This window comes from Spermophilus citellus (genome assembly GCF_964194105.1).
Source record: "Spermophilus citellus genome assembly, chromosome: 3".
NCBI lineage: Eukaryota > Metazoa > Chordata > Mammalia > Rodentia > Sciuridae > Spermophilus > Spermophilus citellus.
In genome coordinates, this window is record NC_138184.1 from 88,333,884 (window position 1) to 88,358,881 (window position 24,998).

General features: G+C 36.3%; 2 protein-coding genes across 5 annotated transcripts in view; one reads left to right on the forward strand and one right to left on the reverse strand.

The window, feature by feature from the left end:
- Window positions 1–24,998, forward strand: part of LOC308644061 (uncharacterized protein) — a 109,956-nt gene that overhangs the window by 53,265 nt on the left and 31,693 nt on the right. The window lies entirely within an intron of this gene.
- IFT81 (intraflagellar transport 81) overlaps window positions 1–24,998 on the reverse strand; it is a 71,159-nt gene that overhangs the window by 23,386 nt on the left and 22,775 nt on the right. For all 4 annotated transcript variants that reach the window (XM_081284753.1, XM_081284750.1, XM_081284751.1 and 1 more), the window contains exon 12: window positions 6,372–6,521. In XM_081284753.1, coding sequence (XP_081140879.1) covers window positions 6,372–6,521 — 150 coding nt within the window. The remainder of the gene's footprint in view (window positions 1–6,371; window positions 6,522–24,998) is intronic.

The following is a 24,998-nucleotide window of genomic DNA, read 5'->3' on the forward strand; positions in this document are numbered from 1 at the left end:
TTAAATATTAAAGAAAGTTAGTGAAGTTGAAAGTTCTCTCCAGAAGTTAAGCATGCTTAGGATTGCAGAGTATTGTGGGCAGAATTGTAGAAAGTAAGTGAATTAGACAAAAGGAAAATCTGTGACGTTAAAATTTTTAATACTGGGGTATAATTGTAGAGACTCTAAATAAATACAGTTATTAAGATGATTGATGGGCTATCTTGTTGAGTCCTCTCCATGAAAAGCGCGCTTTTGTGGATTTTTTAAAATTGTTTTTATAAAACTTTATAAAAGATTTTTTGGGGGCTAGGATTGTTGCTCAGCGGTAGAGTGCTTGCCTAGCATGGGCGTTGGAACCTGAGTTTGATCCTCAGCATCACATAAAAAAAAAAAAAAAAAAAGAGAGAGAGATTTTTTTGGCCTTTATGTTCTAGAAGTTTGCGCTAGGAGAGAAAAAGGGAGAGAAAATGTGATGTTTACCTGGAGAGAAATAAGTTTCAATTTTCTATTGTTTTTGTCAATACTCAGAAAGTATGTACGGACCTTTTTACTACATGATTGTCCTATGAATCAGATTGGCTGTAACTCAGCCACTGGGGACAAGAGACTTTAGCCTCTGCTGCTTGCTGCTCACTATGGGGAAGCAGCTCACTATGGGGTCCTAGCCCCTGCGGCCGGCAGTGCTTTTAACCCTTGAATTACTTGACCTAAATGCCAAACACAGACTAACTTAAGATCTGATGGTAATGCTAGCGTTCGCTGCTAAAAAACCTTTGGAGCACCCACGTGCCACAGAAAAAAGTGCAGGATGTACACGAGCTGCAACCGCAGGTCGCAGAGACAGAACAAGCTGCTACCGCAGTAAGATCTTGGCCAGGCGTGGGAAAATGCAGACAAAATCAAACAAAATGCAATCGGCTAGGAAAACTAGGGGCCATCAGGAGAAAATTTGGGGGCCAACAGAGGTGAGGCAAAGAACCTCACCCCCCCACTGGTGCAAAGGCCTAATTCTTCTCCCCTTCTGAGAGAGGTCTCCTGCCCCATGGTTGCTTTGCTCCCCACATCCAGCTCAGATCAGAACCCTAGTGACAGAGACCTAGTCAACAGTGACTGCCTGCTCACACAGCAGGAGACAACTGCAGCTACTGGAATGGGCCATGTCTGGATGCTTTTCTCTTTCTTGGTACTCATTTTTTTTTCTATGCCTTTCCTTTTCCTTTCTTTTCTCATCAGGGTTCTCCTTTGACAATAAATTTAATATAAGAGGAGAAAATGTTAGAATAGCCTTCAGTTGCAACTGAACGAACATATAGAGTTTCCTCACAGTATGGTTACATTAGGCAGAAGATGATTGGCTTATGGATATTATCTTGCTTATGTAGATTGACAGGCACGCCCCACGTTGGGCGCCAATTGCTGGGTTTCTGTTCTGGCAACTAAAAGGCTCAGGGGTCACTCTAGTTAAACTGGACTAACTGGGCTGCACAAAATAACCACACAAGAGACACAAATACCTTTTTCTTTGGGGTTGCTGTGACGGCTCCTCTGACCTTAAGGGTCCGCAGAAAGAGAGAGAGCGAGAGCACGCGCTGACCCCTTTTATTGAGGAGAAGCTATTCAAATGAGGCAAGAGGTCAGGTTTCAGGGGCTGAGTCTATCTTCATGATGTCCACTGTCAGCAGGTTGACTGACACCTGGGTAGGCCACACCCAAGGGCACAGTAAGAGGAGGGGACACAAGGCACTTCCATGGAAGATTTTATCCTAAATGGGGCATGGGGTTATATTACAAAGGAACAGGTGAGCACAGCTTCACCCATGGGGCTGTAACAAGACACACCCATTTCTGTGACTGAGCGCCTCAGCACCCAGCTGGGGAGTGTAACTCAGTCACCCGTAAGGTTGGCCTCCCACAGACTATGTCAAATATTGCTAAAAGGTAAAGTAAGAAAAAGACTAAGAATTGATCATTGGAATTAGCAATGAAAAAGTACTGGTGATCTCACAAGAAAAACTGCAATGGAATGACTGCTTTGGAAACCTTTCTGGCAAGGGTTCCAAGAAAATGGAAGAACCAGAATAGAAAGACAAGGAGAAAGATAAAGAAGAAAGATAAAGATAAAGAAGATAAATGCAGGACAGAACCCTTGTCCAGTTGGAATTTTGGGCTGCCAACAGAACTGGGATTTAGAGGAATAAAGGGAATTACAAAGAATTAGCCCAAAATTCTGGTACAATTTAGGCATTGCCAAAATCCTAACCTGTGCACAAGCAGAGTAAGACTCTCAGAAACCAAGTTGGAAATCAGCAGATGATTGCTGAAGATCTGAGTAAGGATTTCAACAGTTTCACATTGTTAGGGAAATGGAGGTAGGAATTCAAGACTTGTCAAGGTAAAGTCTCAGAAGGGCTACTTCCTTAGAAGTATGGGTATAACCTAGGAGTAAGAGCTAAGCTCTGCAAGTAAAAACCACTTTCTTGGAGTAAAGCTTCTGCTATAGGTTTGGGGACTCTATCTTAGGAGTAAGCAAAAACCAGAAAAATGTCAGTTCTAGTAAAACCACCCCTAAAGGGATAAAGATGATCTACCAGGAAAAAAAAAAATGAATTCTCTTCAAAGAAGACAAAAGGCTGGGATGTAGCTCAGGTGGTAGAGCACTTGCTTAGCATTTGCAAGGCCCTTCACTCAATCACCAGCACAAAAAGAAAAAAAAAAAGACAAATACAGCCAGGACCCTGAAATTTTAATCACATTTAATGCTTGGAATTCAATAAAAATTAGTAGGTAAGCAAAGTAACATGGTCAAATGAAAATCAAGAGAAAAGTATAAACAATATAAATAGATGCTCAAGTAAATTAATTAGGTACTTTAAAATAGTATGATTAATATATTCAAGAAAATAAAAGCTGGAGATTACAAACAACTGAAATCTATAAAATAGAACCAAATGGAAATTCTAGAACTGAGAAACATAACTGATGTTAAGAATTCAACAAATGGACCAAATAACAGACTAGGCTCTTCCTACCCAATTCTCTTTCCTCCTCCCTCTCCCTGCACAGATATTGTACCTGTATCACAATCTGAAGGCTCTCCTGCTCTCTTTCTGTTCCTTTCCCTTTATTCTTCACAAGTGTTTCCTTCCATAAACATCTAATCCTATTTTGGTGTCTGCTTCTTAGAGGACTTGAACTGACATGAAGATGCGTGAACTGGCCTTTGAGGGGAAAGAGTAACACTAAGGACAATAGAATTTGTTGCTAAGGTCCACTGACAGTGAAGAAATAAGATGACAGGCTCAGATCCACTAATCAGTAATTTAAAGCAAAGTAATAAAGTCAGATAGCTTCCTTAGGAGGTTTAAATAAGCCCTCATTTCCCACTGTTAAAGGGCAAAGGGAACTGAAAACCAGGCACAGAACTTATACCTATAAGATAGGTAAAATTTCAAAGAAGGTCAAATTATGTAAGTCTAAGAAAACATTCCATGCCCAAATCAGAGCCTTGATGGAGAAGAGGACAGGTGCTGAGTCTGGAAGGAGGATATCTGGATAGATTTACTTGAAATGCTTCAACTCCCAATGCAACCTGTATCCTCTGGGCCATGATGTTGGTTTAGAAGAAGCAAGACAGCAATGTTGAAAGTCTAAGGACAAGAACATCTAGGGAATGGGCATGTGAATGGACTTACGGGAGTAGAGACTAAGTGTGATCACCTTTTCATCACATGTCCATCAGAGAATGTTTTTAGTGTCAGAAAAGACAATTAACAACAAAAAGGAAAGGATGATTTGGCCAGTGATAGCAACCAATTTCTGTCTTTGACCACTCAAAGCTTAAAAAATGGGCTCATGAACAGAATAGCTATGTTGGGCTCTCTTTTCTCACCAATGCTCATTTAGCTACTGTTCGAGTAGTAGAAAATGGATTAAGGCACTTGTTCTAGACTTCCCTCACCTTCAGCTAGAACTTCCTCTGATCTAGATGACTTACTGGTAGGATGACCCAGTCCTTCCTCGTTGGGAGGTGTGAGACTCTAGGAACTGTGCCTTTATCAGGCTATGATTGGTATATGTGCCCACTGACAGCTATCACTGTGTATGGCAGTAACAAGATGGGTCTTAATAAATTACATACGTGCCAAATGATTTATTTCTGTCCCCATTATTTAGCAGTGTCTGTATCACCTTATAATGTCTGGCCAATATAACTCTTTCCTTTGCTGGCTGGTTTGCTGGTACGAAGAGCCCAAGTAATCAGATGGTAGTCAGAGCATTAAGTTTTGAAAGCCTTCTAATGGAAGCATACCTACTCTGGGAACAAGAACATCTATACCCACAGAGCTTCAAGTTGTCTGGAAGGGAAGCATAATTCCCTAAGTGAACCAGTAATAACAACATTAATCCAGTCATGAAAGCAAAGTCCTCATAAACGACCTAATCACCTTGCAAAGGTATGTTTCTCAACACTGTTACAACAATGAAAGTTTCAATCTGTCCACTAATCTTCCTACTAGAAATTTTCACCAATAAGAATTTTGTAGAAGGTATACTTGTGTGGAATAAATTTAAAGTGAGAAATAAGCAGATTGCAAAAGTGGAAGGGGTGGGCTATAGTGGATATTGTTTTCCACTCATATCTTATTTGCAAACTGTTGTAAGTTTTGGTTGCTAATGGTTCACAGCTGTTCCTTCTCCAGAGTATACACTCAGTCAACTGGGAATCACCTCACTTAAGAGTGCCCTACCAAAACCAACGACTGACTGACATGGGGCTATGAAAGGCCAGCCTCCTTGCCTCAAGGTAAAATCAACTCCATGGTGCAATTTGCTTGATTTCCTCTTGGGATAAGAATGAATCTGACACCAACTGAGACTGGTCCTTGCTTGGCTTTTTTTTTTTTTTTTTTTTTGTGTGTGTGTGTGTGTGTGTGTGGTATTTGGGTGTAGATAAACAGCATGTCTTTATTTTATTTATTTATTTTTATGTGGTGCTGAAAATTGAACCCAGTGCCTGATGCATGCTAGGCCAGCGCTCTGCCTCTGAGCTACAGCCCCATCCCTGTTAGCCGTTTTGTGCTGATCCACTCCCTTACTTCAGGAGGTGCTCCCTGAAGAATCACTTGAGAAATTTCCTTCTCAGGCTCTACTTCAAGGAAACCCAATGTAAGAAAAAATTATAAAACAAAGACTGATAGAACTTAAAGTAGAAATAGATAAGCAATAATTATAGCTAAAGATCTTAACAAATTTCTCTCAATACTGATGGAAGAAGCTGACAAAAAAATCAAAAGGAGTACGGAAGATTTGAATATCATGGTTAACACACTTGTTGGAATTTACATATACAGAATATGATTCCCACAACTGTAAAACATACATTCTTTTCAACTGCACATAAAAGTAGTTACCAGTGCAGATCATATGCTGGGCTATAATGCAAGACTAAACAAATTTCCAAGGACTGAAATAATAAAGTATGTCCTCTGGTTAGTAGAAATGAGCTAGACATCCATAACAGAAAGGTAACTTGAAAATCTCCAAATGTTTGCCTTTAAAAAATAATTACTAGGTAAAACAACAAAGCAAACAAACAAACCATAATGGAAATAAGAAAATAATTTGAAGTGATAACAATGCAGTTGCTACTACCAATTTTAGTGCTGTTAGAATCCATGTTTGATTAACAGTAATTTTCACGTTTAAGTTTTCTAGAAGGAAACAGTTATTAAACAGCATGAAACAGAAAAGTTCAGATTGTCAGCTAACTTTCAACTGGTTGAAAGTTCATTTATCTCTACCAGCTATTGTTAGCTGGTAAGTAGAATCCTGATGAAACTAATTTCCTGTGGTGGAAAAAAAAAGTCAAACCAAGAAAACTTAGAGGCACTCGCATCCACAATGACAACAGCTTTGCCGATTACTACTCCAGGTTCAATTTTTTTTCTGATAACTACATCATAAACACATAAGGAATAAGCCTGCAGGCAAAATTCCGTAGAGCACCCTTTCTGAATATTTCTTTCCAAAGCTCCTTGGAAGCGCATACTTAGAAATTTCTACCTAAGAAGCCATGATAAATAAATATCTTACAGCCATTCTCTTGGTATGATAATTATACTCATATTAACTAGCTAACCAAAAGAGAAACCTATTTGGACTTCAACTCCTATTAATAACTCTAAAGTGAGTACACATATTTTAATGTAGCAGTGTTGTGCTTACTGCTACATTAAATGAATCAGCTTATATGACACCTCTGTAGTTAATCAGAGAAATCTAATAATTTTGTTTTCTTCCCAGTAAAAACAATGACCTTAATACAAAGCTGTAAACCATAAACCAGATGACATTTTTATTTACAGCAGCCCAAGATAATACCATATTACCATTTGATGTTGAATATTTTCATGACGTTGCTTAAGAAGTTCTTCTGTCCTCTGCAAGAGGCCAAATTCAGCTTTAAATTCAGCTATTATTTGATGTTTCTTTTTGAAAACTGTACTCTTGCTTCGAAGTTTACTGACATATCGTTTGAACTATAAAAAAACATAATATGTAATTCAATGAGTAGACCGGTAGCTAAGTATTATACATAATCTTAATGTATTATAAATCTGTTCTTCTTTACTCACCAATACATGGGTCACAAACATATAATAACAACTTAGTTTTATTAGGAAACTTGGAATGATTAACTGCTCAATTAAAACACTATAGGGGGTTGGGGTTGTGGCTCAGTGGTAGAGTGCTTGCCTCTCAGGTTTGAGGTGCTGGGTTCAATTCTCAGCACCACATATAAATAATTTTTTTAAAAAAAGGTCCATAGACAACTAAAAAATATGTATATATGTTAAAAAAAAAACACTATAGGAAGAACCTGGCCTACCATATTTAAATCACTTCAAAACCAAAGCAAGCGACTATAATACTGTACATGAGATAATTCTTTGGGAATTTTCTTATTCTTTCTTTTTTTGAAAGACAGCACTTTTCCTCTTTTATTTATTTGGTTGTTTTGTAGTGCTGGGGATTAAACCCAGGGCCTTGTGCGTGCAAGGCAAGCACTCTACCAACTGAGCCATATCCCCCTTCTTCTTATCCTTTTTAATGCCCAATGCTTTTTAAAGCTACTTGGTTGGGGGGGGGTTAATAAATAATATTATAAATAATAAAGTGATGAACATATTATTGAAATTTTGGGGAAAAAAGGAAAAAAAACATCACTCAAAGTTGAATTCAAGCTCTGTTACCATGTTGACATTTTTCCTTTTAAGGATAATTATTAGATGAGTAATTTTTTAAAAAAATAAACTCAATGAGTTTTTCCCTTTTTTTTTAGAGAGAGAGAGAATTTTAATATTTATTTATTTTTTTAAGTTTTCAGCGGACACAACATCTTTGTATGTGGTGCTGAGGATCGAACCTGAGCCGCACGCATGCCAGGCGAGCGCGCTACCGCTTGAGCCACATCCCCAGCCCTTAGATGAGTAATTCTAAGTTACAAGGTAGTAAAATAGATTAGAGCATTTCTAAAATGTTTTTCTTTTTTAACATTTTCTTTTCTTTTATTATTATTATTATATTTTTGTAGTTGTAGCTGAACAGTCTGTCTTTATTTTATGTGGTGCTAAGGATGGAACCCAGTGCCTCACATGTGCCAGGCAAGCACTCTGCCACTCAGCTACAGCCCCAGCCCTAAAATTTATTTTTCTTAAAGACTAGAATGTTTCCTGAATATTCAAAGAAACGCCTTAAAAATAGTAAGATTATGGATGGGGTTGTAGTTCAGTGGTAGAGCACTTGCCTCACACATGTGAGGCCTTGGGTTTAACCCTTAGCACCACATAAAAATAAATAAATAAATAAAGATATTGTGTCCATAAAAAATATTAAGATTAAAAATTCTTCACATAAAAATAATCCCCCAGTCTCTAGTTCAGATAATTTTTTTTGTTTAATACTTGACTTTAACTTTGAAAGAATTGTGTTTTAGAGGAAGTTAAAACACTGAGTAAGTCAGTTTTAATACTAAGGAAACCAGCCCACACACAGTAAATTTTCAATGGCTGAATTACAAAAACTGCTCTAAAATTTTAAGTATACCCGTGTACTAAGAGTCTAATAACTTGCAAATTTTCCTTTTAAAGAATGTGTACTCCCAATATAACCACAGCCTCAGAATCCCTAGAGTAACTATATGTTCTATTAAAAGTGTCCTGGGCAAAGTGCCCAAAATGAAATCAACCCTGTGCATCTGCTAGTCGTCTCTGGAACATCTAGGCCAATCTCCCCTTCTCTGTCTTGCTGTGGTCCAAAACTATTTTTAAAAGCTAAAAGCTAGAAATGTTTTTGGTGAAAGAACAAACCCACAAATTACTCAATGTGTTGTATCTGACTGGTTATTATTTGACATTCATTATACATACTATCTAAGGAAAGGGTAGTCAGGTTCAGATTAATCATAGTTCCACACAATTAAGCAATAGGTGGCCATCAAAACAGCTAAGGGCTCTACTGTCCCAGAACTAATTAGAAGAAAGGAAACACATTGGCAATGCTTTTCTTCTACTGGAAGTTTCTCCTAAATATCATTTGAATTTTAGGATACTTCTTAATTTTTAAAAGTATACAAAAGAAACAAACCATGATAAGTACATTCACTCTTCAGACATATTCAATAATTTCTATAGAACATATTTCCAAAAATGATCAAAAGAAACATAAACTTCTGATATATTCTGCCAAAATGCCCTTCAACCGGCTATTTATAATACTTTTATAATCAATCAAGCAAAATAGTATCTTGCTTTTTATTTGCATTTTTCTTTTTAGGAAACTTCACTTTTTAGTTATGTTTATTGTGTATCTGTGGGAATTTTGAAAAAATGATTTGCTTGTCTTTGGCCCACATTTTTATTGGGGTTTTTGTCTTTTTCTTACCCATCTGAAAGAGTGATTCTCAAACTTTCTAATCTCATGAACCTTTTATATATTCTTAAAATTATTTAGGATCTCAAAGAAATTTTGTTTATGTAAATTTTTATCACTATCACATTAACAATGAAAATTGAGAAAATTTTAAAATATAAGAAAACACAGGTACACATTCCATTGGCTGCCAGAGTGATAGCATAATCACACTTGAGCCTCTGGTAATGTCTACTACACACTACTGTACACTCATACAAGAATAGAATAAAAACTGCCTCTCCTTCCCCTACTGGTTCACAGGAGTAACAGTAGTGGGTTGGAAAGGTGGCAATGAGGAGGACCAGGAGCTATACACAGGCATGGGCCAGCAGGCCCAGAGATCAAGAATGTAAGGACATGAGAGGCTTTGGGAATTATGGAGGGAATGGACCACTGAGTGGTAACCAAGGGCACAGTAGAGCAAGGGGTGGGTTATGGAAGTACAAATCAGTATGATGAACAGATAACAATGTGGAATGATGGGGCTGGGGGCCGAGAAACATGGAGACACAGGCTAGCAGACACAATAGCTGAGGACAGAGGGTAGTGGGGAGCCACAGGAAACATTGGCACTGAGGAAGATGAGGGTTAGTGGGATGGGGATAGAAACATGGTGTGAGGCCAGAATAATTGGTAGGTTGGCTAAACTGAGCAAAAAAGTTAACCGACGGTGCAAATAAGTAAATACAGTGGGGACAAAGGAAGCCACATTTATCAATAATAGAAATGATATTTTAAAACTAGCAAAGGGGGAAGCTAGAAAGAATGCTGAGGTATAGGTTTACTGGTTAGAATCCACAGTTTGTTTATACACACACACACACACACACACACACACAGATAGTTATAGAAATAGCCATATGTGAATATAAATATATATATAATATATACATATGTCCATTTGTTTTTGTACTGAAAGAACTAGCCAAAGTAGCTAGAGAAGAAAAATAAATAAAAAGCATAAGGTTTGGACAGAAATAAAAAATTCTCATTAACACATATGCTATTGTTATCTTAGGGGAGAAATTAAAAATGATTTAAATGACTATAGTTAATAAGACAATTTAGTAAGTTTGCTGGATATGAAGTCAATGGCAAAAGTTCACTTCATTTCTATATGTAAACCAATAGTTTGTGATTGCTGAAAATAATTCTAGTTTACTTCAGAATCAAAGTTGCTAGGTAAGGTAGCCAAACCTGTAACCCCAGCAACTGGAGAAGCTGAGCAGGAAGACTCCAAGTTTGAGACCAGCCTCAGTAATTTAGCAAGACCCCATCTCAAAAGGGCTGAGGACATAGCTCAGTGGGAGAGCATCCCTGGGTTCAATCTCTATTACCAAGAGATTGTTGGTAAAAATAAAACAAAACAGGTTAAGTGCCTGGTCAGCTATCATAAATTACAGATTCCTTTATGTCTCTTTGATTTGCTTTTCAAAAGTTGAACATTTGAGAGTGTGAAAATAAGATGTTCTGCCTACACATTTCTATGCCTAATCTGTAGGTTGGTTGGTTGCTTGCTTTTTTGAGTACCAGAGCTTGAAACCAGGGGTGCTTTACCACTGAGCTATATTCCTAGTCCCAGCCCACCACCCACACCCCCACTCATCTTTTTTGGAGTCCTACTAAGGTGCCAAGGCTGGCCTCAAACTTGTGATCCTTCTGTGACAGCCTCTCAAGTCGCTGGGATTATAGGCATGTACCACTGCATCCAGTCCAAACCTGAAAACTAATTTATCAAATGTTGTATTTGTTCCAGCAGCTTACTATAGAATGTTATTTGGTAATTCGGTATCATACTTATTACAATTTTTACTTTAGGAGTATAATAGGTAAAATTCATCTAAATTTTATTTGAGTAGGCCCCATGTTTAATCTTCACCATTCTTTAAACTGCTGTGAATATTTTGTCATGATTTGAAAGCAGTAAGACAAAACCTTTAAAGAGCATAGGATTTTGCTTTATTTTTATAATCATGAACTCTTAAGCTGTCAGCTACAACCAAGAACCAATGAATTGTGCATTCTACTTCTTCTAATTTATCTCTTCTCATAAATTATGAGAAGAAAAAATAATTAATTAGGGAAAATATTGTATTTGGATGGTTTCTATAAACAAATGATTATAATTCTTATACATTATTTTATACCTTTTCTGTTTCTTTAAGCAGTCTAATATGCCACAAAATCATTGTATAGTAATTGTTCTTTAGAAGAAATATTTTAAAAGTGTTATTATTAGCTGGACATGGTGCACACACTAGCAATTCCAGTGACTGGGGAGGCTGAGGCTGGAGGATCATGAGTTCAAAACAAGCCTCAGCAACTTAGCAAGGCCCTAAGCAACTTAGTGAGACCCTGTCTCTAAATTTAAAAAAACGGGGGCTGGGGATGTGGCTCAAGCGGTAGCGTGCTGGCCTGGCATGCGTGCGGCCCGGGTTCGATCCTCAGCACCACATACAAACAAAGATGTTGCGTCCGCTGAAAACTAAAAACATAAATATTAAAATTCATTCTCTCTCTCTTTAAAAAATAAATAAATAAATAAATTTAAAAAAACATAGGGGGGAGCTGGGGATGTGGCTAAGTGGTCAATTCCCCTGGGTTCAATCCCCATACCAAAAAAAAAAAAAAAAAAGTGTTCTCTTCAGAGTGGTTGTAAATATATTTCAAAATATAATTGATTTTTAAAATCCAGAATACTGACCTAAGAAGTAAGTCTATGAACTCTACTGTCAAAGGAAAGGAAGCTGTTTGACTTTTATATTTTTGTGCTGTCAAATATAAGTAAAAACATCAATTATGTAATTCTGCTGTTTAAACAGAAACTATTTACCTCCATGGCCCTAAATGAAAAGTCTAAATTTTTTTTTCTTTTTTGTATTTTGATGCTGGGGATGGAACCCAGGGCTTGTGCATGCAAGGCAAGCACTCTATCACCTGAGCTATATCCCCAGCTGAAAAGTCTGAAATTTTAAGGTGATTATTTTATTGCAAATTAATCCATCTTAATTTTTAAAAAATTGGTTGACTATTCTTGTTGTTAAATAATGTCTGAAAAATAAATACTAAGGGACTGGGGGACACATTTCAGTGATAAAGAACCTGCCCAGCATCCATGAGATCCTGGATCAATTCCCAGTACTAAATAAATAAAAATTTAAAACATTTGGAAAAGAAAAATAAAAACTAGGGCTGGGAATGTAGCTCAGTGGTAGAACACTTGTCTAGTACATCTCTGGGTTGGATTCCTAGGTTGGCTCCCTAGCAGCAGGTGGATAGTGGGGAAACAAATAGAAGTTCTTTACTTAGTCATAAAAAATTTTAAAATATTTTAAAAAGACATTTAAAAATAATTTAAAAGAAATATTTAAAAATAATTTTAAGGGAATTTAAAAATAATTTTTAAAAGAATTAAAAAATTTTTAATGAACTTTACTTTAAAAGAAAAGAATTTTTAAATAAATATTTACAGGAATAATTTTTAAATAACTTAAAAGGAATTATTTAAAAGAAAATAATTTTTTCAGAATAAAAACACCATCTTCATTTATTCACCAAATATTCAAAATTAAATATTGTTAGCTGATTTCAACAATTTACAATAATAATCATAATAGTGACAATAATAGCTAATATATTTGAGCATTGACTCTGTCATACACTGTATTAATTCAGTAACTGCATAAAAACATTACCACAGAAAGCAACTTATAAGAGCAAACTAAAAGAAAATAATTTTTAAAGGCACAGGAAATAAGCAATAAATCCTTGGAGGGGCTGAGGTTGTAGTTCAGTGGTACACTTATCTAGCATGTGTGAGGCACTGGGTTTGATCCTCAGTACCACATAAAAATAAATAAAATAAAGATATAAAAATAAATCCTTGGAACACTAAGATAAAAGCTTCCTATTGTCAATCAAACAAATTTGTCATTAAAGTGAACTACAAAGTTTGCCACTAGGCAGAAAAGCCTATTACAATGGCTATTACTAATTATTTGTACCAATATACATATATAATCTAAATTTGTCATTTATGAAAGAACAGCCATCCTTCTAGATGCTTAGATCAATAAGATTAATGTTTTCTGGTTTATGCCAGTAGGTGCTGAGAGAGTACTCAACTGTGAAGCTCTTTTATCTCTCTGCGTTTGGTTTTGGAAATGAATTAATTAATGTGTTACAGCATTAGTTTCTGGTTTCAGGACCAATTTCACAGAATCAGCTCCTTTGTGATCAAAATGGAATATGACAGATGTTCTTTCTCTTTTTATCCACTTAAATGTGTTTCAGAACTTTCAATGGTATTGATTAAAATCTGGGTTACCTTTTTAAATAGATGGGGCAGCTTACTTCCCTAATGCTTTTCAAGCTTATTGAGAACTCAAAGGAATTACTGACTTCATTACAGATATTTATGTGAAAACCAAGAATCTCTGTTCCTGCTGCAAAATTTCCACTTTAATATCTCCCTAAAGATTATATTCAAAGTAATTAGCTGGGAAGATTTTACAAGACAACCACATAGGCAATTTATATTATTCAAGAACAAATAAATACATATAAAATAGATATATGCATATAAATATATGTACGTATATTTATGTATGTAAATGTAAATAAATGTATATACATATATTTGGTTCTGGGGATTGAACCCCTGGAAATACCACTGAGGTAGATCCTCAAACCTTTTTTAAATTTTATTTATTTTTTAAAATACTTTTTTAGTTGTTGATGGACCTTTTTTTTTTTTAAGATTTATTTCATGCAATGCTGAGAATCGAACCCAGCGCCTAGTACATGCTACGCAAGTGCTCTACCACTAAGCCACAATCCCAGCCCCCACCAAAGCTTTTTTTAAAAATTTAGTTCTAATCAGTTATACATGACAATAGAAAGCTATTCGATTCATTATACACAAATTGAGCAGAATTTTTCAATTCTCTCGTTGTATATGAAGTAGAGTTACACCATTCGTGCAATCATAAATGTACCTAGGGTAATGATGTCTGTCTTATTCCCCACCAAAGTTTTTTTGAGACAGGTTCTCATTAAATTGCTTAGGGCCTTGCTAAATTGCTGAGGCTGGCCTTGAACTTGTGATCCTTCTGCCTCAGACTCCAAAGCTGCTGAGATCACAGACATGTACCACTACACCTGGCACTCTCTTTCTCTCTACATATATATTTTTAATATTTTTAAGGCTATGTGAAACTAGAGAGAAATCATTAATTTTATCAATGTTTCTGACTTTCTAGTTAGAACAACTGGACTAGAATGAGTACTTTTGACCTCAACTCCTATTAGTCCAACATCCATGCTACTTTCTTTCTTTAATTAAGTCACATCTCTTTCAGTTATTTTATCAAATTATTTTAAGTATAGAAAACTACGGAATAGGCTTGAGGGAAATAAGAGAGTTACAGATATCACCAGCTATCGAAGAGTAGCATGAATATGCCCAAAGGCCATACTTTTTGTCCACCTGTCATGTCTCTCTTATATTCTGAATTAGTACTTTGCAGAAACTGAAAAGGCTAACTTTTCATGTCATGCTCAAAAAAAAAAATCATTTGGATTGCTATCTGTTTTAAGGCAAGAGAAAAATGTTTCAAAGCAACTCTGCTTTTTGTTAAAATGAATCTTTTCAAAACACCCATCATAATTAATGCTATATAAACACATACAAATACTATTCTACCCTTTTCCAACCTGTTAGTATTATGTTTTTAACTTTCAAATTAGAAAATCTCAGCAAGCCAAGCATGAACAATGCAATTACATACATATGGAAGCAGCTAGTTAATTGCTCCTTCTTTTGAGAGACTCTATAATAAGCAATATGATATATGCTGGTAGAAATCTGTCTTAGATGAAACTGGTAGCCCAGGAATATCCATCTGTGAAACACAATCACACATTCAAGATTTCTATACTTCTATTATAAATCAAATCACCACCACACAGCTGTTACTATCTCTAATGGGTATCTCAACTGCTGCTCCAAGCAGTTAGCACTCCAGAAGACCAAACAAACAAACAAAAAAAACTATGAAGAGTTTTAAAATATTGGGTTAAAATCATGGCATTACTTAAACTGCATGCATAATATACTTCTCTTATTATAGCAAATTGAGTCAAATTTATTTGATTCTGTTTTGTTCCACCTCTTGGGAAATGTTAGGGGCTTCGGGTCCTGCTATGAACTCTAAAAGAGTACAATGTGATTTGAAAGGTTCTAAAAATATCACCGGTTTTCCTGGGCTCACTTCGAAGGGTGGATGATTCAATTACAAGTGTCAAAATTTGATTCCTTATTTTTTGAGACCTGACAGCTGCAGCAAATCTTGCCAGGATTCCCTTATCTTCATTGTGTTTCTCCTTGAAGTATTTAAAGAAGATTTCATAATCTTTCCAATTTAGCTCTAGGATTTCTGTTGGTAGCTATAGAATGAATTGGTTGGTCCTTTCTGAAACTGCTTATAAATATTATTTGACCAAGCACATTTTTCAAGTAGCTATAACTGCACAACAGCTGAGCTTCTTGTAAAGGTTAGGGGAAAAAATACAAGGAGTCTTTTAGACCCATATACCATAAACCAGGAGTGACCTCCCAATGTATGAAGTGCCAATGGAACCTTAACAGGAGGTTCATTTGTTGCTTTAAAAAAGTGTACCCAAAAGGCTTACATTCATTTGAATGAAAGCTCTGGGAAGGGTATTAATATTGCATCATTGGGGCTGATTTTATATTTTCAAATTATTAAACCAGAGAGATATCTCAGGCTAGGACATTATCCGTTGCCATATGGCACTGACGAACAGGCACAGATTGTCTTTCACAAGAAAGTCTTTAAGCTTTGATTGCTGCCTATGAAATGGCAAAAATTATAGCAAAAAAAAAAAAAAAACTGGCTGAAGCCAGTCATGGTAGCACATGCCTGTAATCCCAGCTGCTTGGGAGGCTGAGGCAGGAGGATCTCGAGTTCAAAGCTAGCCTAGCAAAAGCAAGGCACTAAGCTACTCTGTGAGACCCTGTCTCTAAATAAAATACAAAATTGGGTAGGGATGTGACTCAGTGGTCGAGTGTCCCTGAGTTTAATCCCCAGTACAATCAATCAATCAATAAATTAATTAATTAAAATCCTGGCTGAATGGTACCAGATTAAATGGCAAATTTAAATTTGTGGTCAAGAGTTTAAAAATAACTATCTATACAATGAAATAAACATTATGGGTAGAAATAAACATTATGGGTAGAATGAAGAGTTACCTTAAATTAATTTTTCTTATCAACTGAAGCCTATAGGAACAGCCAAGAGATTAGTAATATTATCACTTTTCTAAAGAAAAACTATACCTCTAGGTTAGTTTACACAAGTGCCCAGTTTCTAAGTAAACACCAGTAAACAAAATATATGCCTGTCATCGTGGAAATGAACTAGTTTCTTAGGGGCAGCTGAAACTGAACAAGCAATCTTTAGAGAGCTATGCATTATTGGCATGCAAGAGAACATGCTATGAGAATACATTCGAGGAGGAGGAGCAGGGTGGCAGGGTGTGGGATGGGAAAACTTTCAGGATGTGCTTCCTGGAAGAGATGTTACTTAAGGTACAATCTTTCTGCTATCTTTTTGTTTTTAAATATATTTATTTTATTTATTTATTTTTATGTGGTGCTGAGGTTCAAACCCAGGGCCTTGCACATGCTAGGTGAGCACTCTACCGCTGAGCCACAACCCCAGCCCCTCTTTCTGCTATCATTAAAAAGCACACTGATGGGGCTGGGGTTGTGGCTCAGTGGTAGAGCACTGACCTAGCACATGAGAGGCCCTGGTTCGATCCTCAGCACCACATAAATAAAGGTATTGTGTCCTACAACAATTAAAAAATAATTATTAAAAAAGCATACTGATGGCAGTAAATCTTTTACTTATGACCCAAGCCATAATCATGACTATTAACTATATAGTATGCTAAAATACTGTTTCTCTATCTCCTCTCACACTGAAGATATTCCTATGTAAAATATTTTTAAAACACTTCAACTATGGAAAACTAAGATTATTTAATATTAAAACCCTGTTCTAATAACTTGAAATTATTTTAAGTGGATTAATAATAATTTGCATTTATAAACTCCTAAGAGACAATCACATGTCTAAAATAACTATACATGAGTAGACTAGATTCTAATTAGAATCTAATATCAAATTCACTTACAAACTTAAGTTTGGTGTCTCTTACAGGTGACTAAAAAAACACACATAGAGATTGATATTCACCCTCATCGTTATACAAAATTACATACAAGAGGAAGTGAGGGTGTGGGGAGCCATTCTGACGCGTGATTGGGTGACTCCCGTTAAGGGCCTGAGGCGCTTTGGCTCTGTCAAAGCTTTCCCGACCCTTTCCTGATGAGAGAGCCCATCCATGTGGGGGTGTGCCTGACCACTGACCCCGGGGACCCAATCACTGACCCTGACCTTGGAGTGCAGCCCCCCCTCAACCTTCATTGGATGGAATTCTCCCCTGAATCTCTTGTTCCCCAAATAAAAGGCTACTCCCAGGCGTGTTCGCTCTCTCTCTCTCCTGCTAGCCCAGAGTAATCCTCGCTGCCCTGCTGGGCGGCTAGAGGTGGGAACCAGAGAGGTGAGCCATCTCGGACCTAGCAATATAAATAAGGTAACTGGTTTGTGTGTTTTATTTCGATCTCTTCTAACTAACTTTATGCCTAGAACCTCATTAATGAAACCACTGCGCAGGCCGCGTGGTAGATGAGGGGAAAGGGAAAAAAAAAACAAGGGAGAGAAATGAATTACAGTAGATGGGGTAGAGAGAGAAGATGGGAGGGGAGGGGAGGGGGGATAGTAGAGGATAGGAAAAGCAGAAGAATACAACAGACACTAGTATGGCAGTATGTAAAAACGTGGATGTGTAACCGATGTGATTCTGCAATCTGTATACAGAGAAAAAATGGGAGTTCATAACCCACTTGAATCAAATGTATGAAATATGATATGTCAAGAGCTATGTAATATTTTGAACAACTAATAATAATAATAAAAAAGAGATTGATAGTCACACATTCTTAGGCCATGATTCACAATAAATATCCAGAAATGATGGCTTCTTAGTACTAGAAGGGACTCTAGATTGATCATTTAGATCAAATTTTTTTAACAGTGGAATTTTGTTTTCAAGCAAATTTTTACCTGAAACCCTAATATATTATTCAGATAAAAGCAGAACTGATATGGGTGGAGTCAGAAAAGGGGTATAGAACACTTCCCAATTGCCATTGAGGCACTTCTTCAGATCCCAGGTACCTCTCTGTCCAATGTAAAAACCTCTAATAAGAATTTTGAGCTATGGGGCTGGGGTTGTGGCTCAGCAGTAGAGCGCTCGCCTGGCATGCGCGAGGCCCTGGGATCCATCCTCAACACCACATAAAAATAAATAAACAAAATAAAGGTATTGTGTACAACTAAAAAATAAATATTAAAAAAAAAAGAATTTTGAGCTAGATGGAAGACTGTTCAAGAAACACCCAAGAAATTTCTGGCCACTCAAAATTAAAATAATAGGAAAGGGCTGGGGTTGTGGCTCAGAAGTAGAGTACCTGCCTATCATGTATGAAGCACTGGATTTGATTCTCAGCATCACATATAAATAAATAAATATAGATCCACAACAACTAAAAAAGTTTTTTTTTTTAAAGTAATAAGGGGCTGGGGCTCTAGCTCAGCAGCAGAGTGTTTGCCTAGCATGTGTGAGGCACTGGGTTCAATCCTCAGCATACATAAAAATAAAAAATAAAAAAATATGGCATTCTGTCCATCTACAACTACAAAGATTTTTTTTTTAATTTAAAAGTAATAGAAAAAAATGCACACACTCCCAAATTACCAAATATTTGTAGAAAACAAAACACCCAACACTGTGAAGGAATTTTAAATTCTAAGAGAAGTTATAACTATTTATGTTATTAGAACAGAGATAATTACTTTAGAATACATCAGAATACATTTTATTGTTATTTTAGAAAGAAGTAGTAGTGGGCTGGGGATCGTAGAGCACTTCACTTGCATGCTCAAAGCCCTTGGTTTAATATCTCCAGCACTTAAAGAAGGAAATGAAGGGGAGAAAAGGGGAGGGGCAGGGATCTTTACATAGTTGTTCTGGGCCCAGAGCTGATACTGAACAGCTTCTTCATGTACTTCTGACACAGAAGTCTCTTAAGACATGTTATTAAAAGCAAGTTGTACAATACACACAGAATAGTGCTATTTGTATTTTTAAAATCTACAAAACACTACTATCTACATATCTGTATCTATCTCCAGAGAAAAGAGGGAAAGGATATACAGAACTGGTGTATATCAGTGGTTTCTGTCCAGAAAGAATATTAAAGGACTGGTATTGTTTGTTTTTCATATCATGATAATCTATTTAGGTACTGCTTGTGTAATCAGATTTTTTTTAAGATTAAAAAGGCCAAAACATTGACCCACTGGTTCTTCTTCTCAAATGCACACATTACTTCTAATGTATCCCTTGCTGAGCTTGTTAGAACATTTTAAACAGTGGAACGATCTGTTTCCCCAAAGCAGCCTGATCCACTACTGAAGAAAGCTTAAGTGGCAGAAAATTATCCTTACAGTCAATCAACTATTTCTTCTAATACCCATCTACTAATCCTAATTCTGCCTTCTCATAAACAAGAATATCCACTAATCCATCTGTGTTGGGGGTCCCAAGACCACTCCCGGGTTCAATGATTTGCTAGGAAAATTCACAGGACTCAAAATATAGTCACCCTCTTTGTTATTATTTATTACACTGAAAGGTACAATGCAAAATCAGCAAAGGAAAAAGGCCTAGGGGGTGAAGCTCAGAGGAAACCAGCTGCAAGCTTCCAGAGTCCTCTCCCAGCAAAATTACATTAGAATGCTTAATTCCTCCAGCAATGAGTTATAGCAGCATGTGTGAGATGATGCCAACCAGAGAAGATCATTAGAGACTTAGGGTCCAGGATTTTTACCTCCAGGGCTGATCCTGCAGGTACCCTCTGCCTAGCCTGTACCAAAATTCCAGACTCCTCAAAGAAAAACAGGTATTCAACATAAACCACATTCTTCATTCACATTAGGCATAGAGAGCCATTCTTATCAGGGAAAGGTAGGAATTATTCCAAAGTCCAAGTTTCCAGATATCTGCCAAGGGCCAACCTTGCAAGAAGGATTTTCTAGGGATAGCATCCCAGGCCTGCTATATTAACTCTTTTCTGCCCACCATCTTTTCCTTCTTGCCATGAAAGTTTTCAGACTTTTATCCATTTTAGTCACCCTCATCTGGTACTCTGGCATGACTATGTATCTCTTAAGACATGAAGCCAAAGATGTAAAATATTATTCCAGGAATAATTTGACCACAAATAGGATTCAACATTTTCTAAATGTAGTACATATATATACACACATATATATCGTTATTGCTTTTGGTACTGAGGATTAAACCCAGAGGGACTTTACCACTTAGCCACATCCCTAGCCCTCCTCCCACTTTTATTTTGATACAGGATCCCACTAAGTTTCTGGGGCTGGCCTTGAACTTGTGATTCCCCCTGCCTCAATCTCCCAAGTCCCTGGGATTATAGGCATGCACCACTGCGCCTGGCTATTTTATTTATTTTTATAAAGCTGCATTCCTAATGGGTTTTGTGTTGACCCACGCAGACAAACTTTCAATTCTATCACATTATATTTATAATCCCATTAATGGTCTTTTGTTTGCTTAAGTATAACAGCATTCCTACCTACCAAGATGATTTTAAATTGTAATTTCATCTGGCTCAGGTTGACTATTCTTTCTAGATTTCTATCATGTAAAAATTAGTAAAGGCTCCAGAGCCAGATTGCCTCAATTCAAATTCTGGTACTATATAATAGCAATAACATCTTGAGCAAATTAGCTTAAACTCTGTGTGCCTCAATTCTCTTATTTGTAAAAAATTGGAATAATAATTGTATCTTTCAGCATTATACAATGAAACAAATGAGATAGTACATGCCAGAACTCTTCTTTGGTGTCTGGCACATTGTAATTATATAATAAACTTTATTATTATTAATTATATAAACTATTGACAGTGGGCTGGCGTTGTGGCTCAGCAGTAGAGTGCTCGCCTAGTACATGCGAGGCTCTGGGTTTGATCCTCAGTACCACATTAAAATAAAGGTATTTTGTTGAACTACAACTAAAAAATAAATATTAAAAAAATCCTATTAAACTATTAACAGTAACAAATAAGTTAGGATCAAGGGCAAAGTGCCAGTGTACTTCTCTCAGAGACAACAGTAATCAAATATTTTTGAGACTGCTGACTCAATCAGATCTTTAATCAGTTTATATTTAAAGTCCATTATAAAAACTTTCAAGAAGCTGGGCGTGATGGCACATGACTGTAAACCCAGTGGCTTAAGAGACTAAGACAGGAGGATCAGGAGTTCAAAGTCAGCCTTAGCAGAAAGCGAGGCACTAAACAACTCAGTGAGACCCCCTCTCTAAATAAAACACAAAATAGGGCTGGGGATGTGGCTCGGTGGTCAAATACCTCAAATTCAAACCCAGGTACAAAAAAAAAAAAAACACTTCAAGATAATACAAGTTAAATATTCATAATTATCAATTTTTAGTTACGTTAAGAAAGCATAATCTCTAAACTTTTTATCATTTCTCAAACACTAGTGTGAAGAAAAATCAAGATAGACTAGACTGGTTAAAAAAAAAGTATCTCTACCACTAAGAATTTAATTTCAACTGTTCAAGAAATTCCTTTATCAGAATATTAGCAGAATAGGAGATAAATACATTCCTGGGCATATTCTTGAGTACTGCCTCAAGCATATCAATACAATGAAAATAAAATGTTCGAATGATCACCAAAGTACAATGAGAAAAAACAAGCATTTTTAGACACTTCTTTTATCAATAAGGAAAATCAAAGAGCTACTAATTCAAAGGTTTAGTGAAGAACAAATATGTATAGCACTTTTCATCTACAGTCAGAACTAAAATTTGGAGGTAAAATGTCACATCAAGAATATTAGCTTTAGGGCTGGGGATGTGGCTCAAGTGGTAATACGCTCGCCGGGCATGAGCAGGGCACTGGGTTCGATCCTCAGCACCACATAAAAATAAAATAAAGATGTTGTGTCCACTGAAAAAACAAATATTAAAAAATTCTTTCTCTCTCTCTCTTCTCTCTCTCTCTCTCTCTCTCTCTCTCTCTCTCTCTCTCTAAAAAAAAAAAGAATATTAGCTTTAGTGACAGTAGGAAGTATCAAAATGTATATACTGGGGCTGGGGTTGTGGCTCAGTGATAGAGCACTTGCCTAGCATTGTGAGGCACTTGGTTCGATTCTTAGCACCACATAAAATAAATAAAGGTCCATTGACAACTAAAAATATTTTTTTTTTAAGAGAGAGTGAGAGAGGAGAGAGAGAGAGAGAGAGAGAGAGAGAGAGAGAGAGAGAGAGAGAGAATTTTCAATATTTATTTTTTAGTTCTCGGCGGATACAACATCTTTGTTGGTATGTGGTGCTGAGGATCGAACCCGGGCCACACGCATGCCAGGCGAGCACGCTACCGCTTGAGCCACATCCCCAGCCCTAAAAATATTTTTAAAAAATGTATAAACTTCATTACCAAACTTCAAAAACTCCTCACTGACCTCTGGAAAAAAAATGACAAAGGAATATAAATCACTGTAATATGTCTAGGGCTTGTGAAATTTATCCTTATCAACAAGTCATATTCCTAAATCAAGGAATGAAGTTTTAGATCCAAACAAATGGCTGTTACACAGTTTCTAACAAGTCAACATTTTCAGTTGATTGCAACTACAACATAGTCTTGTGAACCTTACACACCTTATCCATTCTAACTGTGCCTTAGAGGAGTCAGGGTACCACAGTGTACAGTAGCACAGCTGCAAAAGCATTCAGGTCTACTACTTCAGATCTCTACAGCATACTAACTTTGGGACTTTGGGCAAGTTATTAAATTCCTTTGTTTCTTCACTTATAAAATAGAAATAATACTTACTTCATAGGCATTCTGGGAGGATGAATTAGAATAGATTGTATAATATATAAAATAAATTTACTGCTTAAATCATTTTAGAATTACAGTTCTGTAGCATTAGGTACAGTCATATTATTGTGCATCCATTAACAAGGATGTTTTGGACATACTCGAGACTGAGTACATAGGAACTGCTCAGTAAATGGCTGCTAAAATAATGTGAATTAGTGCTATCATATTCCATCTTGGATCTGTGTAAATTATTTAGTCCTAAACAGAAACCACATCATAGTTATTTCTGCTGAACTGCTCCTAATTATAGCTTAACAACTGAAACTCTGGTTTCAATTGTTTAGCTATAAACTATATTTCTAACTTTCAAATTCTTCATTCAAGTGAGTAACATAAACATAAAAACATTAGAAGTCAACACATTGAGGGCTGGGGTTGTGGCTCAGTGGTAGAGTGCTCGCCTAGCACATGTGAGATGCTGGGTTTGATCCTCAGCACCATATAAAAATAAATAAATAAAATAAAGGTATTTTGTCCAACTACAACTTAAAAAAAAAAAAAAGAAGTCAACACATTGAGCTTACAAATGCCTATCACTGTTCTAAGAGTGTTAGAGGTGTAGTCCTTCTAGGAGGTGTATATACAGCAACATTCACATTTCACAGCTGAGTACAAAGAGATTAAGAAATTTAAAACAGTTACCCAGTTGATAAATGACAAGGCCAGGAACTGTATTCAAACAATTGAGTTCTAGAACCTGTGCTCTTAAACCATTCTGCCATACTGCCTCTAGGCATATAATACCACCCACAGGAGTGATTTTGAAAGGATGTCAGATGTTTGGGTTGATGGAACCTTTGAGTTTTTCAGAAGCTTTAATATCCATTATTTCATTGTCCTAGAGACAATGAAGAGCAATTTTTCCTACTTTACATATGAAAAACAAAAAAATTAAATAATTTGTTCAAGGTCAAAAGAAAGATGGGAGAGATCTGGATCTTAGCTTGGCCACTTATTAGCTGTGTAATTTTCTAATTTCCCTCACTCAACTGTGAAACAAAAATACTAAAAACACCTCTTACAAGAAGCAAAGACGTATACGTAAAGCACCTAGTATAGAGTTTTACGTAAAAAGTCTCAATAAATATTAATCCTCCTTTTTCTTATTCTGCATGTGATTCCTGGCAGAGCATTTTTTCCAAACATCATTGATGATTTTCTGGTGATTGCCATGTAATACCAAATCAGAAACCTCAGTAAAGTCCAGCTATCTTACATAGTTTTAGTATAATAAACTTCCTCCCTTTTGTCCATATGGCCTACCATTCTATCAAAGTTGAAAATAAAACTGGCCTACCAAGATTTGTTCTTTATAAAACTATACATAATGTTCCCCAATACCTTCTGTTCTTTTAGGTAACTGCCAAATAATTTACTTTTCTAGTTTTCGATCAGACATTACTCAAAACATTAAGTTGACCTTACCATTTCCAAAGTTGTAATTCTTCCCCTTAAAAAAAAAAAGTAGTCTTTTATCTCTCATCAAATACTTCTATTCAGATGATTTCTCAAAAGTAAAGGTTAACAATGGACACTGGTTTCTTTTCCTTCATATTTACACGTAAGAACATCTAATACTGTACTAGATGTCATATGTGAAATGTGGCCACAATTAGTATTTCTTGTCAACTGGGCAGGATTTTCTTAAGATAAAACTGCTAGGAAGCAGCATCGTCTCCTGTAAAGCAAAATTGCTGTATAATTAATTTTTCTCCCCCCACAGAAAGCAAAGATACCATGAAGCACATGCTGCTATCCTCCAAGTATCATTTGAAACATTCTCATGTCGTAAAGCAATCTGGAAGTGGATGTTAAAACCCAAAGGAATTTTTCAATCGAGTGTTGCTTTCCTAGATCTAGTACTTCCCCTACAAGCCAA